The sequence below is a fragment of the Chionomys nivalis genome, chromosome 12 (assembly GCF_950005125.1).
Source record: "Chionomys nivalis chromosome 12, mChiNiv1.1, whole genome shotgun sequence".
Classification (NCBI taxonomy): Eukaryota; Metazoa; Chordata; class Mammalia; order Rodentia; family Cricetidae; genus Chionomys; species Chionomys nivalis.
Genome location: NC_080097.1, coordinates 39438021 through 39451810, shown reverse-complemented (window position 1 = coordinate 39451810; position 13790 = coordinate 39438021). Strand labels below are relative to the sequence as shown.

At 45.6% G+C, this 13790-nt stretch overlaps 1 protein-coding gene across 1 annotated transcript in view; it reads left to right on the top strand.

Annotated features, from left to right (window-relative positions):
• The first annotated feature begins 1818 nt into the window (after window positions 1-1818).
• Window positions 1819-13790, top strand: part of Htr2a (5-hydroxytryptamine receptor 2A) — a 63223-nt gene continuing 51251 nt past the window's right edge. Inside the window, exons 1-2 of the mRNA XM_057786880.1 lie at window positions 1819-3315; window positions 6317-6517. Coding sequence (XP_057642863.1) covers window positions 2910-3315; window positions 6317-6517 — 607 coding nt within the window. The 5' untranslated portion in view covers window positions 1819-2909. The remainder of the gene's footprint in view (window positions 3316-6316; window positions 6518-13790) is intronic.

Genomic DNA, 13790 nt, shown 5'->3' with positions numbered 1-13790 from the left:
TTACTCGAGGTCTCAGAAGTAACAAGCGGCAAACCTAGGGGTCTCTGCATGGGAGTTGCACCTTGGACACTCACAAGGTGGATACAAAAAGAGAAGCAGTGAGAGCATCCCAGCCTCAAGGAACTGAAAACACAAAGATGAACTTGTCAGAAGCGTGAAGGTTCAGGCTGCAGCCAGGCTGGCCATGGAAAAGCGGTGAGAGTCTGGGCCTAAAAGTAGGGGGCCCCAGGGAATGAGCAAGCTAAGAAAGGAGTTGTGTACCCCTCAAAGAAGTGGTAAGGAATGTAGGCAGGAGGGGGATAATGACTTTTCCTGCAATCAATCATAATTTTAGCTGGGCGGTGGTGGCACACACCTTTAATCCCAGTACTCAGGAGGCAGAGGCAGGCAGATCTCCGTGAGTTCGAGGCCAGCCTGGTCTACAGAGTAAGTTCCAAGACAGCCAGGGCTGTTACACAGAGAAACCCTGTCTCAAAAATAATAATAACAATAGTAATAATAATAATAGCAATAGAAATTAAATGGCTAGTGTAGAGCATCCTATTAGCTATTCATGCGTGACATCTGATGCCTCTCTGCAACCCAGTGATAAAGCTAATATCATCCTGGTTGACTAGAATACTGGGCTCTCAAGACAGCTGAGTTAGTTAGGCTGTGTGAGTTGCAAAGCTGGGATTCTGAACCAAGGGACTCTGACTCCCATGCCTACTCCCTCCAGTCCTGCCCCCAGAGACCATGCCTTTGGACACAGAAGACCAGCAGCCTACTGATAGGTAGGCCACCTGGGGAGTAACGTGCCTGGCCAGGAAGAGTAGAAAGCCTCCTCACTGTGGGCTGAACAGAGAAGAGTTGAGCAAGTTCCTGAGATGGGAGGGGATGCTGGGAGTCTAGAGGGATAGGCAGGGAGACGGAAGGATTGGGGGTGGGTGCATAATTATGAAGAGTCCATGAACCAAAGGGTTGTGTAGCAAGGAGCTCAGAATGGACAAAGGTGACCTGGGTCACAGATGAAAGGCTCCAGAAGGCAGCTGGACATTTAGCTGAGGTACTGCCCTGAGGAGAGGGTGATTAGCAACACATGGAAGGCCTGGGAGTGGCTGAGTGGGGAGTATAAAGGACAAGGGAAGAATGTGGTGGACAGGACCCCCAGAAAGGCCCTCATGTTGGGGAAATAAGTCACTGTCTTATCTGTAGACGTAGATCTACGTCTGCCTTCCCTTAGAACCACTTGAGAGAGTCTTCTTTGCAGATGAGGCACTTGCCATTACTGTCACTTCTGAAAATTAATTAAAATAAAACCTTTCATTTTCTAGCGAAGTTTTCATTACCTCCTGGTGACATTTGTCAGATGAAGAAAAATGAGTCAGTTAGAAGGTGCACACACATAACAATAAATAATATGTACTTAAATACATTTGACTAACTAACCATTGTACTAATAGTTTATCACTTATCGTCACAGATTTCCGGGCTCCTGGGAACTTATGTTGCCAATGTCAGCCATCCCTGCGGGACGCAGCACCACTGGCTTGGATAGAAGTGCTGGGTGCTCCCAGATTCCAGGACACGCCGTTTTTCTAACCGCATTTATCGTCTCTCCTCACTCTTCACCCATCAGTCTAAAATATTAGTGCCACGTAGCCCGCCTTATTCAGAACGTATCCACTAGGCCGTGTCTCCATTCTCTCTTTAAAGCAAAAGTTCTCAACGTTAACCTGTAGCAGATAGACTAGGGGGAGGGGGCTTTTTTGGTCCGTCCTTCCTGGCTGTCGCCACCTTCCAGGTTATAACAGCGACAGAAGGAGGTCTGAGGAAGGAGACAAGCGGGAGGTGCTTATTCTCCTGGAAACCCGGGAGCCACTTGGTGCAGACAGCCCTTCCCACTTTCCCTGCGGCTCTTTTGTGTGACTTTGAGAGGGGCTCCCCGGTGACTGATTCCTCACTGGGCGCCTGCTGAGCCGAGCAGCCAGCTCTGGGAGGGAGGGACCCTAGCAGAGCAGAGCGGTAGCCAGAGGCAGCCAGCGCAGACCTCAACTGCTGGACCTGGCTTGCAGTTTTTGTAAGTCAGCAGAATCAGAAATTAAATTACTATCATTTTATGCTGCTGGAAGCTCAAGAAGAGGGGATTCCGCACCAGCTCAGTCACCACCATGCGACAGGCGAGTCACAGGACGGTGGACCCTGGCGACAACGAATGTAAGTTCTCTCGCGGCTGTCTTTTATTGCTGTGGGGTTTGCTTTCTGGTTGAAGTCACACTTGGCCACTATGCCGTCATTGCCATGAGAATTTCTGAAGTGGAAAGTTCTCTGCCGCTCTACGAGACGCATTTTCCTTTCATTAACCAAGCCACAGACACGAGCTGAAATTCCTGATGCAGCTGCGGCAATTCTGTCTGACCAGAGAAGGGTAACCCAAGTATTTCCAGTTACTATGGGATTAACACAGCATTGGTTTTTAACGGACTTCCTTAATACAGAGGGTACACAGCCCTCCCTACCGATTTTGGATTGCATGCTGTTTTAACTTTGTGATGGCTGAACTCATGAAATCGGCACATTTAACCCGAGAATCAGCTGAAGCGGATTCCCACCGGTTACAAAACTTTTCTTCCTTAACCAGGAACACGTTTGTGTCCCCAGATGTTCAAAACTGCTTTTTTGCCTTTGCTTCATTGATAACTTACGGCTCTCCCGTGGACTCCTCCTAGCGCTGTGAAGGGAGGAGGCACTATCAAGAGCCGTCACACTTCTGTAACTCTTACGGTGGGAGCGGAAAAGGCAGCCGGAGGAGCCACACATGGGCTCCACTTCAACGCGTCCTAGAGCCAGGACACGAAGATGAATGGTGAGCCAAGCCTGTGACTTGCGAGTCTCTCCATACTTCATCTGCTACAACTTCCGGCTCAGACATGGAAATTCTCTGTGAAGACAATACTTCTCTGAGCTCCATTCCAAACTCCTTAATGCAATTAGACGGTGACTCCAGGCTCTACCATAACGACTTCAGAGACGCTAACGGTTCTGATGCTTTGAACTGGACAATTGACGCTGAAAACCGAACCAACCTGTCCTGCGAAGGGTACCTCCCACCGACATGCCTCTCCATCCTTCATCTCCAGGGGAAAAACTGGTCTGCTCTATTGACAACTGTAGTGATTATTCTGACCATTGCTGGAAACATACTGGTCATCATGGCAGTGTCCCTAGAGAAAAAGCTACAGAATGCCACCAACTATTTCCTGATGTCACTTGCCATAGCTGATATGCTGCTGGGCTTCCTTGTCATGCCTGTGTCCATGTTAACCATCTTGTATGGTGAGTGGTGTTAGCATGCCAGCGGCCCCCAGAGTAGTCCCAGGGAGCATGTGCATGCCGTCTGCAGAGAGACCGGGGCTCAGGAGAGAATAGAGGAGAAGCTTTCTTTAGTCTTAAAATCCTATTTTGCTTGAGAGAGAGGGAGAGAAAAAAAAATTGGATAACCTAATACCTGATCCTTGGTGAGTTTTAAGCTTTAAAATAAATTTTGTAGAGAAATTACCATCTGTATTCCAAAACTCCATGAACGTAATTTAACTGGCATTCTGTGTCCATGTGATTTTTGCTTTTTTTGCCAGCCTCAGGACAGAATGGTTTTAGCTTTATCACAGAGTTCTCAGCATTTCTAATGGAATGGTAAAACCTTCCCAAGTACCTTGGAACATTTGCAGAGAGAGCATTAGCACTGGAGTAGGGTTAATGTTAAAATATTCAGAATCTCCATTAGAATAAATAAATTACTCTGGTTTTAATTGTCCCCTTTGCCCAGAGAAGCCACTATGGAAGAAAGCCTTTGAGTTATACCCTCAACTCTTTAAAAATGTATATGCATAAACTCCTCCTGTCTGGTTGTGGTGGAGGATGGAAAACAAACAGAGAGCTATTAATCCTGTTTTCTTCTCAAGCAGGTTTGACAGTGTCAAACTTCTCGGGAAGTTGGCAAACACTAGGAAGGCTTCCATGGGGGAGCAGAACGTGATAGTCTTTCAAATTATGAGTTAATACAGCCAGAGTCCTCCTAACAAAGAGGAAAGGAAATAATATTTATACTGTTGGCACATTTGCTCAAGAGTCACAGATATACAGGCAGTTTTAGAGGTCCCTTTACAAGGTTTTCTGGCCAAGTCCTAGTGGCTACAATATGAACATGTCCACCTAGTCCTGAAAAGCTTCAAGAAGGAAGGAGACAAGCCAGGAATAGTCAGCATCCCTTTGTAAAAGCCAGCCCTGGCTTGACCGTTCAAATGACACATTCGAATAATTCCCTTACTTTTCTTGCTTATCATTTCTCAGCCACTGGAAAGGGGCGCTCACTTCCTAAAACTGACCAGCCCTCGGGGGCAAACTCTACTGCGGGTAGGAGGGGTGACTGTGCAAGAACCCAAACCACAGCGGGGGGGGGGGGGGGGGAGCTTCTGGGCAGCAGGGGCAGCCCTGACCACGTAAGAAGTGCGGCAGGTCCTTTGGTCTCGGCTCAAAGCTGCCCTCTAGTGACAGCTTCTGGGTGTACCGCCTGCACCCACGCAGAGTCTACTAGACACTACTGGTTAGTCCTGCGCTTTCCCCAGCAGACAAGTCACAAATCTGTCTTGCACAAGTAATCTCTTCTGACACCTTGGAGGAAACTTTGAGGGAAAAAGGGCCTGCTCTCTTTCAGGGAAGGTCCCTCCCCCACCAAGCAAGAGCCAACATCAGTTCCCAACAGCAGAGCTGGTTTCTGGGTTCAGGCCTGCCAAGAGTGTAATATCCTATTTGCTGAGACTAGAGCTAGAAGGCTTGGGATTAGGTTTAGGTCCCGCATCCTTTCCTTCTGTGAATACCCCCGGGGGTAGCATGATAGAGATAAGACTTGTGCATAAATGAGGGCTTGTTCTGTTGGAGCTCTACTGGTCCAAAGAGAGTACTGATCCCTCTAATTTTCCTTCCCATTCACAGGCAGATGTATCATTGCTCATTCAGTTAGCAAAACTAAATAATGGTTTACTCAAGTGCTTGATGCTCTCCAAAACACGCGAGAGGAGCAAGATGAACTTCCTTTATGGCATCTGTTGTCTTTCTCAGATGGCAGAGAATCGGCCAGACTTCCTGCACTAGACTCTGGGAAGTTTTAAAAACCCTTTGATATTGAGGGCCCACCTCTAGCCACTCTCCAGAGAGAATTATTAACTGGACCCAAAGTTCCACTGGCTGATGGTGATGCTGGGGGGAGGAGGGCGGGGTGACCTGCTGGACCCCCAAGCAGCTGATGCCGGGAGAGGCTCCCATGTCAGCATCAGCAGTGTGAGTTCTGAGTTGTTTTTTTTTTTTAAATGCACATTTTCCAGCCATACTGGATCAGAATGACCAGGGGTGGGTCCCCATTGTAAGGAGCCAACTGAGAAAGTCAGCTGTCATCTACAGTGTGAGCACAGCCCTGGGACAACACTCCAAGGCTAGGCACTCTTGATTCTCTTCGCCATCCTCAGTGGTTCTCACGTGCCCCAAATGTGAGTTTAATGAAACATTAGGGGACTGTGTATCATAATTAAAGACCTTCAAGGGGTGTATTTGAAACATTAGGAGACCGTGTATCATAATTAAAGACATTCAAGGGGTGTATTTGAAACATTAGGGGACTGTGTATCATAAGTAAAGACATTCAAGGGGTGTATTTGAAGTCATTTCGCCACACCGTCTCTAAGTGCCTGCCTGTGTGAGGCTGGACACATCAAATAGTGACTAAAATTAGATTAACCACAAGGACCTTAATACTAGAGAAAGTCCTGTGGATAAACAATGGATGGATGTGAGTGGTTCTTCAAGTAAGGGGCTCAGGACATAACTTCGGGGAAGTGGCTAAATAAGGACAGCTTTGCCAGTGTAAGTCCCCTGAGCCACAAGGTGGCCAGGCCTCTTCCCCAGAACCTCTAACTTTCCCTTCCCAGCTGTACGTATAGCCTGGCGGTTAAAGGTCCTCAGGGGAGGGGCCTGGCCGCTGTATGGCTCAAGGGACTTACAACTGGGCAGAGTTGGAAAGGGATTTGTTCAAGAGGAACAAGCAGGTTCCTTTTTTCGCTAACACAATTCCATAAGCCAGAACCATTCACACCCACTCTATTAGTGCCTTAATAGTGTAATAAAACACACCTGCTGCTTATTCAAATATTGAAAGTCCTGTAATCCCCCTTGCTGTCACCAATGCCTGTCCCCAAGTTGTGAACCATTGTCCCAGGGTATAGATCACATGCCCATGCCGAAGGAAGCATGAAGCTCCTTCTGATACTAAACTTGTGTACCACAGGGTACCGGTGGCCTTTGCCTAGCAAGCTCTGTGCAGTCTGGATCTACCTGGACGTCCTCTTCTCTACAGCCTCTATCATGCACCTCTGTGCCATCTCACTGGACCGCTACGTCGCCATCCAGAACCCCATCCACCACAGCCGCTTCAACTCCAGAACCAAGGCCTTCCTGAAGATCATTGCTGTGTGGACCATATCCGTAGGTAAGCCAGAACATTTATCGGGGTCACATTTGAAATTGGAGTTCATCCTCTCCCTGGAGACATGTTCTGTTGTATTGCACCGAGACTTGGCACACTGGGTCTGTCGTTTTGTGTTGTTGCAAGGGATGTCCCAAACCTCATGATTATTGGAGTCATTTTAGGAAAGGGAAATCTGTGGAAGTCAGGGGCTGACAGCAACTGTGTGTATTGCTTCACACGCACAAGAATAGGCACGCCAGCGGAGCGCAAGTCAGGAACGACTGTGTTCTTTCTCCCATCCAAGCTCAGTACTCCAAGTCTTGGGTCTCCCAGAAATCTGAGTTTTGTTGTTACTGGACTTGCGGTTGCTGAAGGATACAGATATTTGTCTTAGATGATGCAGGTCTCGAATGGGGGGATTCAGAAAGTGGCAGAAGCGAGGACAGAGGGAAGTGGCAACATTTGCTTAAGGGCTCGGCATTTCAGACGCCTGGTACCTCTGTGGCCTTTCTTCCTTCTTTCTCTTTTCTTCTTCCTCCTGTGACATCTATACCAAAGGATTCCAACCGACTTCGGTTAGGCCGACTATGCCCACTCACTTCTTGCTGGTATTGATCTTCTGCCACCGTTATAGGATCTGAAGTGGCAGCTCTTGGGTGGCAAAGTCAATTGTCCCTGCTACCTCAAGAGACATGGTTTGTAATCAAAGACTCCCTGAGACCTGTCTAAAGTCTCAAAGCTTTAGGCGGAACTACTGTATGTGTTAAGACCCGTGGGGTGTGGTAGCTGCTTCTAGGAGAGACTGTGGAGTTTGATGGTAGGTTAAAGTTCCAGAACTCCTTCGACACTACTGACAACTCTGTAATAACAATAAGCCTATCAATTGGGCTGTAAAGATGGCTTAGCATTAAGAGCATCTGTTACTCTTGGGGAGGACCCACTTGGCTTTCCAGCACCTACATGGTGGCGCACAACCCAGTTCCAAGAGATCTAACACCCTCTTCTGGCCTCTGAGGGCAGCAGGAACACGCCTGTGTTGCAGACACACAGGCAGACGAAACACCCATCTATATAAAAGGAATTTTAAAAAGAACTATCAGAAATAGCAAGCACAGTTTGTGTTCATTTCTTCTTGTCCTGCTGATAACAGGAACTGATGTGATGCCATCTCCATTTTGTGGATGAGAAAGCTAGTATTCAAGTTGGGAAACAAGGCATACACATGCAGCGGGCATGGGCATGCAGCGGGCATGGGCATGCAGCGGGCATGGGCACACTGAGCTTCCTCTTCTGAGGTTGGCAATGAGGAGTTACACGTTAAACAGCACCTTCATGCTTTTCGGAGAAAAACCTGTTTTCCATTTCGAATCTTACATTATCACTTGAGGTCAGCAGTGACCTCAAATGTTTGTTTGATAAGTTGGGGAACCTCGGGACACAGGTCTGACTCACTAGCACTCTAGGCTTCTGGCAGCAAGCCCTTTCTCTTTCTGCTGAGTGCGTACCCCACCTGCCTTAGCCAGCAGCTTCTGCTCCAAGAAAATGTTCAAGGGATTAAGCTGTGCCACCTAGGACTTGTTCCACCTAGGAGGGTGAAGGGGCCTGCAGGTAACCATCCAAGCTGCTCATAACCACTCTAGAGAACCCTTAGCTTCAGCTAGCTGAGAGTGACCCATGACTGAGAACCAGGAGCCAAGTTATCAGAGAAAGAAGCCTGATGAATGAAGGGTCACGTGCAATTCATGGAGCCAAGTCCTCTGCCTTCACCTTCGCAGACTGTCCCAGTAGCTAAGCAGAAACTGGAATGACTCAGCACCTTTTTCTTTGCATGTATCTGGTATGTATGTGTGTTTGCATGTGTGGGTGTTTGCATGTATGCACATTCAATGTAATGGTCAAAGGTTGAGATTTTGAGAATCTTTCTCAGTTTATTTCTACTTTATGATACAGGGACTCCCGCTTGAGTCCAGAGCTTGCCAGTTTGACTGGTCAAGCCAGCTAGTTTCTTCCAGGGATCCTTCCTCTGCCTCCTGAGGGCTAGGGTTGCAGGTAACCCACTGGATATTTACATGAGTTCCAAGAATCTAGCTCTGGTCCTCGCATGACAGAAAGGACTTGTACCCACTGAGCCTTCTCTCCAGTCCCAGAGTCCATTTTCTTTTACCCTTAGCCGAAACAACGTCCTGTCTCCGACAAGTTTCATGATGACACCATTAGCAAAAGCTAAGAGATTCTGAGCATTGCCACAGACCGAGTCATATCCATGTCACCGTGTATATCAGTCTGTCACACCAGGTGGCAGCACTTAGAAGCAAGAGTCAAGCCAGGGCAACCCAGCCCCAGTCTGTACTTCATCTACCACCTAATAAGGCTGTCTTTCCTAGCTCTTTCTGGCTGTCATCCCAGGGCGGAGGCAGGTGGGATGGGTTGTGGAGATGCTGACAGTCATTCAGAAGTAATCGTCTATGTGTCCTGCAGATTTTCTAAAGTAAACCAGATGAATAGTGTGGTAGAAGACAGGTCAATATAGAAAGTCAAGTTACACACCTTGTAACCACCTGTGAGGTGGAGTTCTGAGGAGCAGTCAGGTAAGAAATACTAAAATTAAGAAGTCGGTTCTACCCTGGGTCCTGAAAAGGCCCAGTGCCAGCTTCTTCCTGACTTGTCTTCTCTTGTTTCTGTTTCTATTGTTTGGTTTGGGCTTAAGGTTTTAGTTTGCTCTGTGTGTGACTTCATGCTTGGATCCTTATTCCAGCTGGAATTTTTTTTCTTCTTGTTTTTTTTTTTTTAATCATGTCTAGTCAACCAATGAACCTGATTTTAAGATGCACACTGTGGTGACTGAATGTACAAATATTTAGTAAAAGAAACACCACAATGACTTAACTCCTGCTTCCTTTTACCAAAATGCCTTTTATTTTGCAGTCAGAATATGGAGAAAATGATAGTTATGTTAGTAACTGCAGACACCATGCCATACACTAGATCCCCTGAACTAACCCATCTCCCCCTCTCTCATCTGTCTCTGCAATAAAAGCACTCTCATCAGAGAGAAATTGTCTAAAACAAATGTTTGTGTCATCATTTCCAGTTAACAGATTATCCAAACAATGAACCCCAATGAATCAAAATTTCCCAGAGTCCCATGCTGAGGGAAAGGAAAGACCAAAGTCTTGGTGCCCGGCAGAGAAAGAACTTGCCTGTCGGGAAGAGAGCTCACACGAGTCTGGTATCTTATCAGACAACCTCTCAACGACAGACCAAAGCTAGACACTGATGCTCAGAGCTGCCTGGAACTGTTTATACAGTTCACCTTCTATTAAAACATAAACCTCATGTCAGGACCCCAAAGATGGGCTTGGGGGTCACTGGACAACTTTGTCCTTCACGAGGCATCTAGACTGATTAAATTCCCTTCCTCTGCATCTTGGAGTTGTTCCCTTTAACTGTCGTATCTCTTGTTGGGAGCTGCTGAGGCATAAATTGTACCCTAAAAAATCCCCATTGCAGTAACTGTCATTCTGTTGTTTCTCTACATTAGCCTTCCTTAAACTCCATATAGGAGTGAGATCATATATCCTCACTATTCCTTCAAGACTAATTCACACTGTTGGAAATGGGCAGGTTTCTTTCCTGTGACTGCATAATATGGAATTCTATTTGTGAATGGCCTACTTTAACAGTTAAAGCTTTTACAGCATGTATCGTAGAATTTTTCGTTAATTTACTGATATATTCAGCTTCTCGGTAGGCTGAAGAACACAGAGCCAAACTTGGATGCCTGCAGTTTCTTTTCTGAGCATCCTTAAATGAAGTTCAGAGATTGCCGTTTTCTTCCTGACATCTTTACATAAGGAAGAAGTATGTATTTTTGAAGGGTTATAGAGAGATCTTATTACTAACTCTCTGGTCCCATTAAAAAAAATTTAAAAATCTATCTTTAACCTCCATTTATACTTTCTGCCCCTTCATGGGTTATTAGCTACGTATAGATTTTATCTTTCATGCTTGTTTTTAATCATTATCAAATGCTCTCTATAGTTTTAGTGAGGCTTCTTGCCTTAAAACTCAACTCCATAGACACTGTATTTATGTCAGACTTTTTGGTTATCATTCTTTAGACTATATTTTACTCTCACCTATAACCACTGGGCTGTGACTTTGTATTTTAAATGTATCACCGGAATGGAAGCATACCTGGTTGTTTTTTTTTTTAATCCAATCTATCTTTGTATTTTTTTAAAAAAAATTGTTTTTATGTGCCGTGCTTGTGTCTACTTATAGATATGTGCACACAGTCCAGGTGCCTGTGGAGGCCGGAGGTGTGGACTCCTCTGGAGTTGGAATAGCAGAGACGGCTAGAGACCTGATGTGGAAGCTGGGGCATGGGTCCTCTGGAAGCGCAGCAAATGCTCTTACCAGCTGAGCCATCACGCCAGCCCCCATTTTTGTCTTTTAATTGAATTATTTATCTCTTTTACAGTTGGTATCAGTCCATTTCTTTCTGTCTTACTTGTAGACTGATCTGATGACTGTAATTTAGATAAATTGTATCTTTCTCTTTATGCTTATTATTATCTATTCTTTTAGAACTATCTGCATGCCTTATATTTTTTTACTCATAAAGAACCCAAAACAAATTCCTTTACACCTCTTGGAAATGCAGCAATTTGAGAACATTTTAACCCCATTTGTCCCGAGGTCCTTTGTGTTTCCTTTCCTGTTTTGTACACATAGGTTAACAAAACCCAAGGCATCATCCCAGGTGCCCTAAGAACTTGGCGTGTGTTTCCTACATATGAGCTCTCTGTTGCTGTGCTCTGCTTTCTTCACTTCTACGGTTCCGCCTGGGTGTGCAGTCCCCACTCCTGAACAACCTCCTTGCAATGCCATGCTTGCTGTTTCCTCTCCATGTTCGTGACTCCGGACCACTCGAGTTTACCTTCTTTTAAAGCACGCTTTTGCATAGCATAGAACCCAAACAGACCTGGTGATGCAGACTCATGATGCCAGCTGCATGAGACTCTGTTTCCAGAAAACCCCAAATTCAGGGGTAATGTGAGCAACGTAGTGAGACCTTGTCATGAAATTAAAGTAAAAAGAGGCTTGGTCGGTAGCGCTATGGACGAGCATTTTCTCAGCATGTGTGTGGCTCTCAGATCAATCCCTAGTACAAAAATAAAATTGAGCAGTTTCTTTTCCAGAACTTTCTCCGTGGCCTTTTGGGTCTCTAGATTAGTTTCTTGTTTGGAAGAGCTCAGCTGTCAGTGTCCACAGAAGCCATCATGTCGCTTGGCTTCAGATAGTATCTTGTCCTGTGATGAATTTTCTTAGGTGCTACCTAGCTATGGGCCAGTGTTGTCTTCATCCTAAACTTGATTGGTATGGGTTCTTAAATTTGATGGTCAATGTCACCTTGTTGTCACTGTGGAAAATTCCGTAGCCATCATCCTTTCAATTATGGCACCTGCATCATTCCCCCTCGCCCTCACTCTGGGGCTCCAACTCATGCATAATAGATCTTCGATCCACACATCTCAGGGCTCAGTTTCTATACTCCCTTCCTCCTGCTCTCTTCTTCCCCCAACCATGTCGCCAATTCTTCTCCCATCAGCTACTTCTAATCTACTGCCAAACCCATCTAGTATATTCTCAAAGATTGTGTTTCTGCTCCTAGGTTCTTGGGTTTTCCCAGTTGAGTATTTAACCGATTTCAGTTGTCTGGGACTAGTTCTGTTATTCATCTCTCAAAGGTCAGTCACTGTTTTCTGGTTATCTCAGTTATCTGTTGGTTCTGTGCTGATTTTCTCCCTGGCCCTCCTTGTGTAAAAATCTAGTAGGCAGTCTGCTGATAATAGCTTTCACCAGCAGAGAATCCATGAGCTTTAACATATCTTGCATGTGTGTGCGCATGTGCATGTGTATGCACTCAGGGGCAGGCACCCCTTAGCCCCCTCACACTGTTTCTTTTAAGCAGTGATCTCATAAGAACTGATTTCTAGTTGTGGCTTTCTATCCCTCTGGTGTATTCCTCTATGGCTCCAGGCAAAAGCTTGATGCATTCTTGACTACAGGAGCTCTGACCTCAGCTCTCATTTTTTTTCAGCCCACAACATGGCTGCAAGTTCATTCGGCCTCAGACAAATCAGTGGGTGCTTGAGAAATGAGGTCGCCCCCATCACCTGATGCTCCTGCCCTCCCCTTCTGCCTTGGCAGCACCCACAGACACATGAATTCTACTTTACTCTTTCTTACTACCGCCATGCCTCTCCAGTGTATCTTTCTCCTCTTCACTTGAACATAATTTCTTTCTTTGCCTTCTGTGCATTTCACCATGTATAGGTGCATTTTAGTTTTTCTCAGGACCTGACAGTCTCTCTTTTATCCTGAACTGCAGGCCGTCTACACCCACTGTGACGGCTAGTACAGCTAGTGTCCCGTTACCTGTCTTATGCCATTGCTGCCATTTCTTTTTCCATACTTCTCTCCTAAGCTGTCCCCATTTTCATTGAACTGCAATTTCTTTCTTCATTTCCTCTACCTTTTCCCACTTACTTAAATTTCAACAGGACTTTTTCTTTTCATTTGTCTCCTAATTAAAATTTCATCCCTCATAATTATTGCTCCAATCTTTCTACTAGTGACCATAAAGTAACTAAGAGCCTTAATTTCTCTCAGCCGCCTTGTATCTCCAGGTCATAGCTTGTTATTTCTCTGGTATTTTTAGCTCACCTGGTGGTATGCCAGATCTTTTAACACAGGCCACCGAGTATAGGAACTGTAAAGATAAATACAGACTTAGCAAATTCTGTGGAAAATGTTTGGTATGGCTAAAATAGTCACGAGTGAACTCAAAAATACTTATGAGAATAACAGGCCAAGAAATAGACTTTTTAAGAGGCCAGATGCACCTGCCTCTTAATTTTTTCAGGACAAATAACCCAGTAAGGAAAGATATAAACCAAATCAATAGGCAATTTTCAGAAACATAACTTAAAATAGACACTAAGGCACGTGAAATCTTTGCTTGGCGCGGAGGGCGGGCATAGAGTCATGATTTAAAGCAACACTGTAGCATGATTTTTCACTTGCTGGTCAGCCAGATTCAGTGGCTATAGATACCCCCACCAACCCCCACCCTCACACATGCTATGGTGACCATGGTAACATATGTACACCCCTATTCCATGTGACGGTGTGAGGTGTTAGTTCTTTGACAGCTAACACAACTATTAAAGGTGGACATTCATCCTATAGAAAAATAAAAGTACGTGTAGGAATATTCAGCACCTCA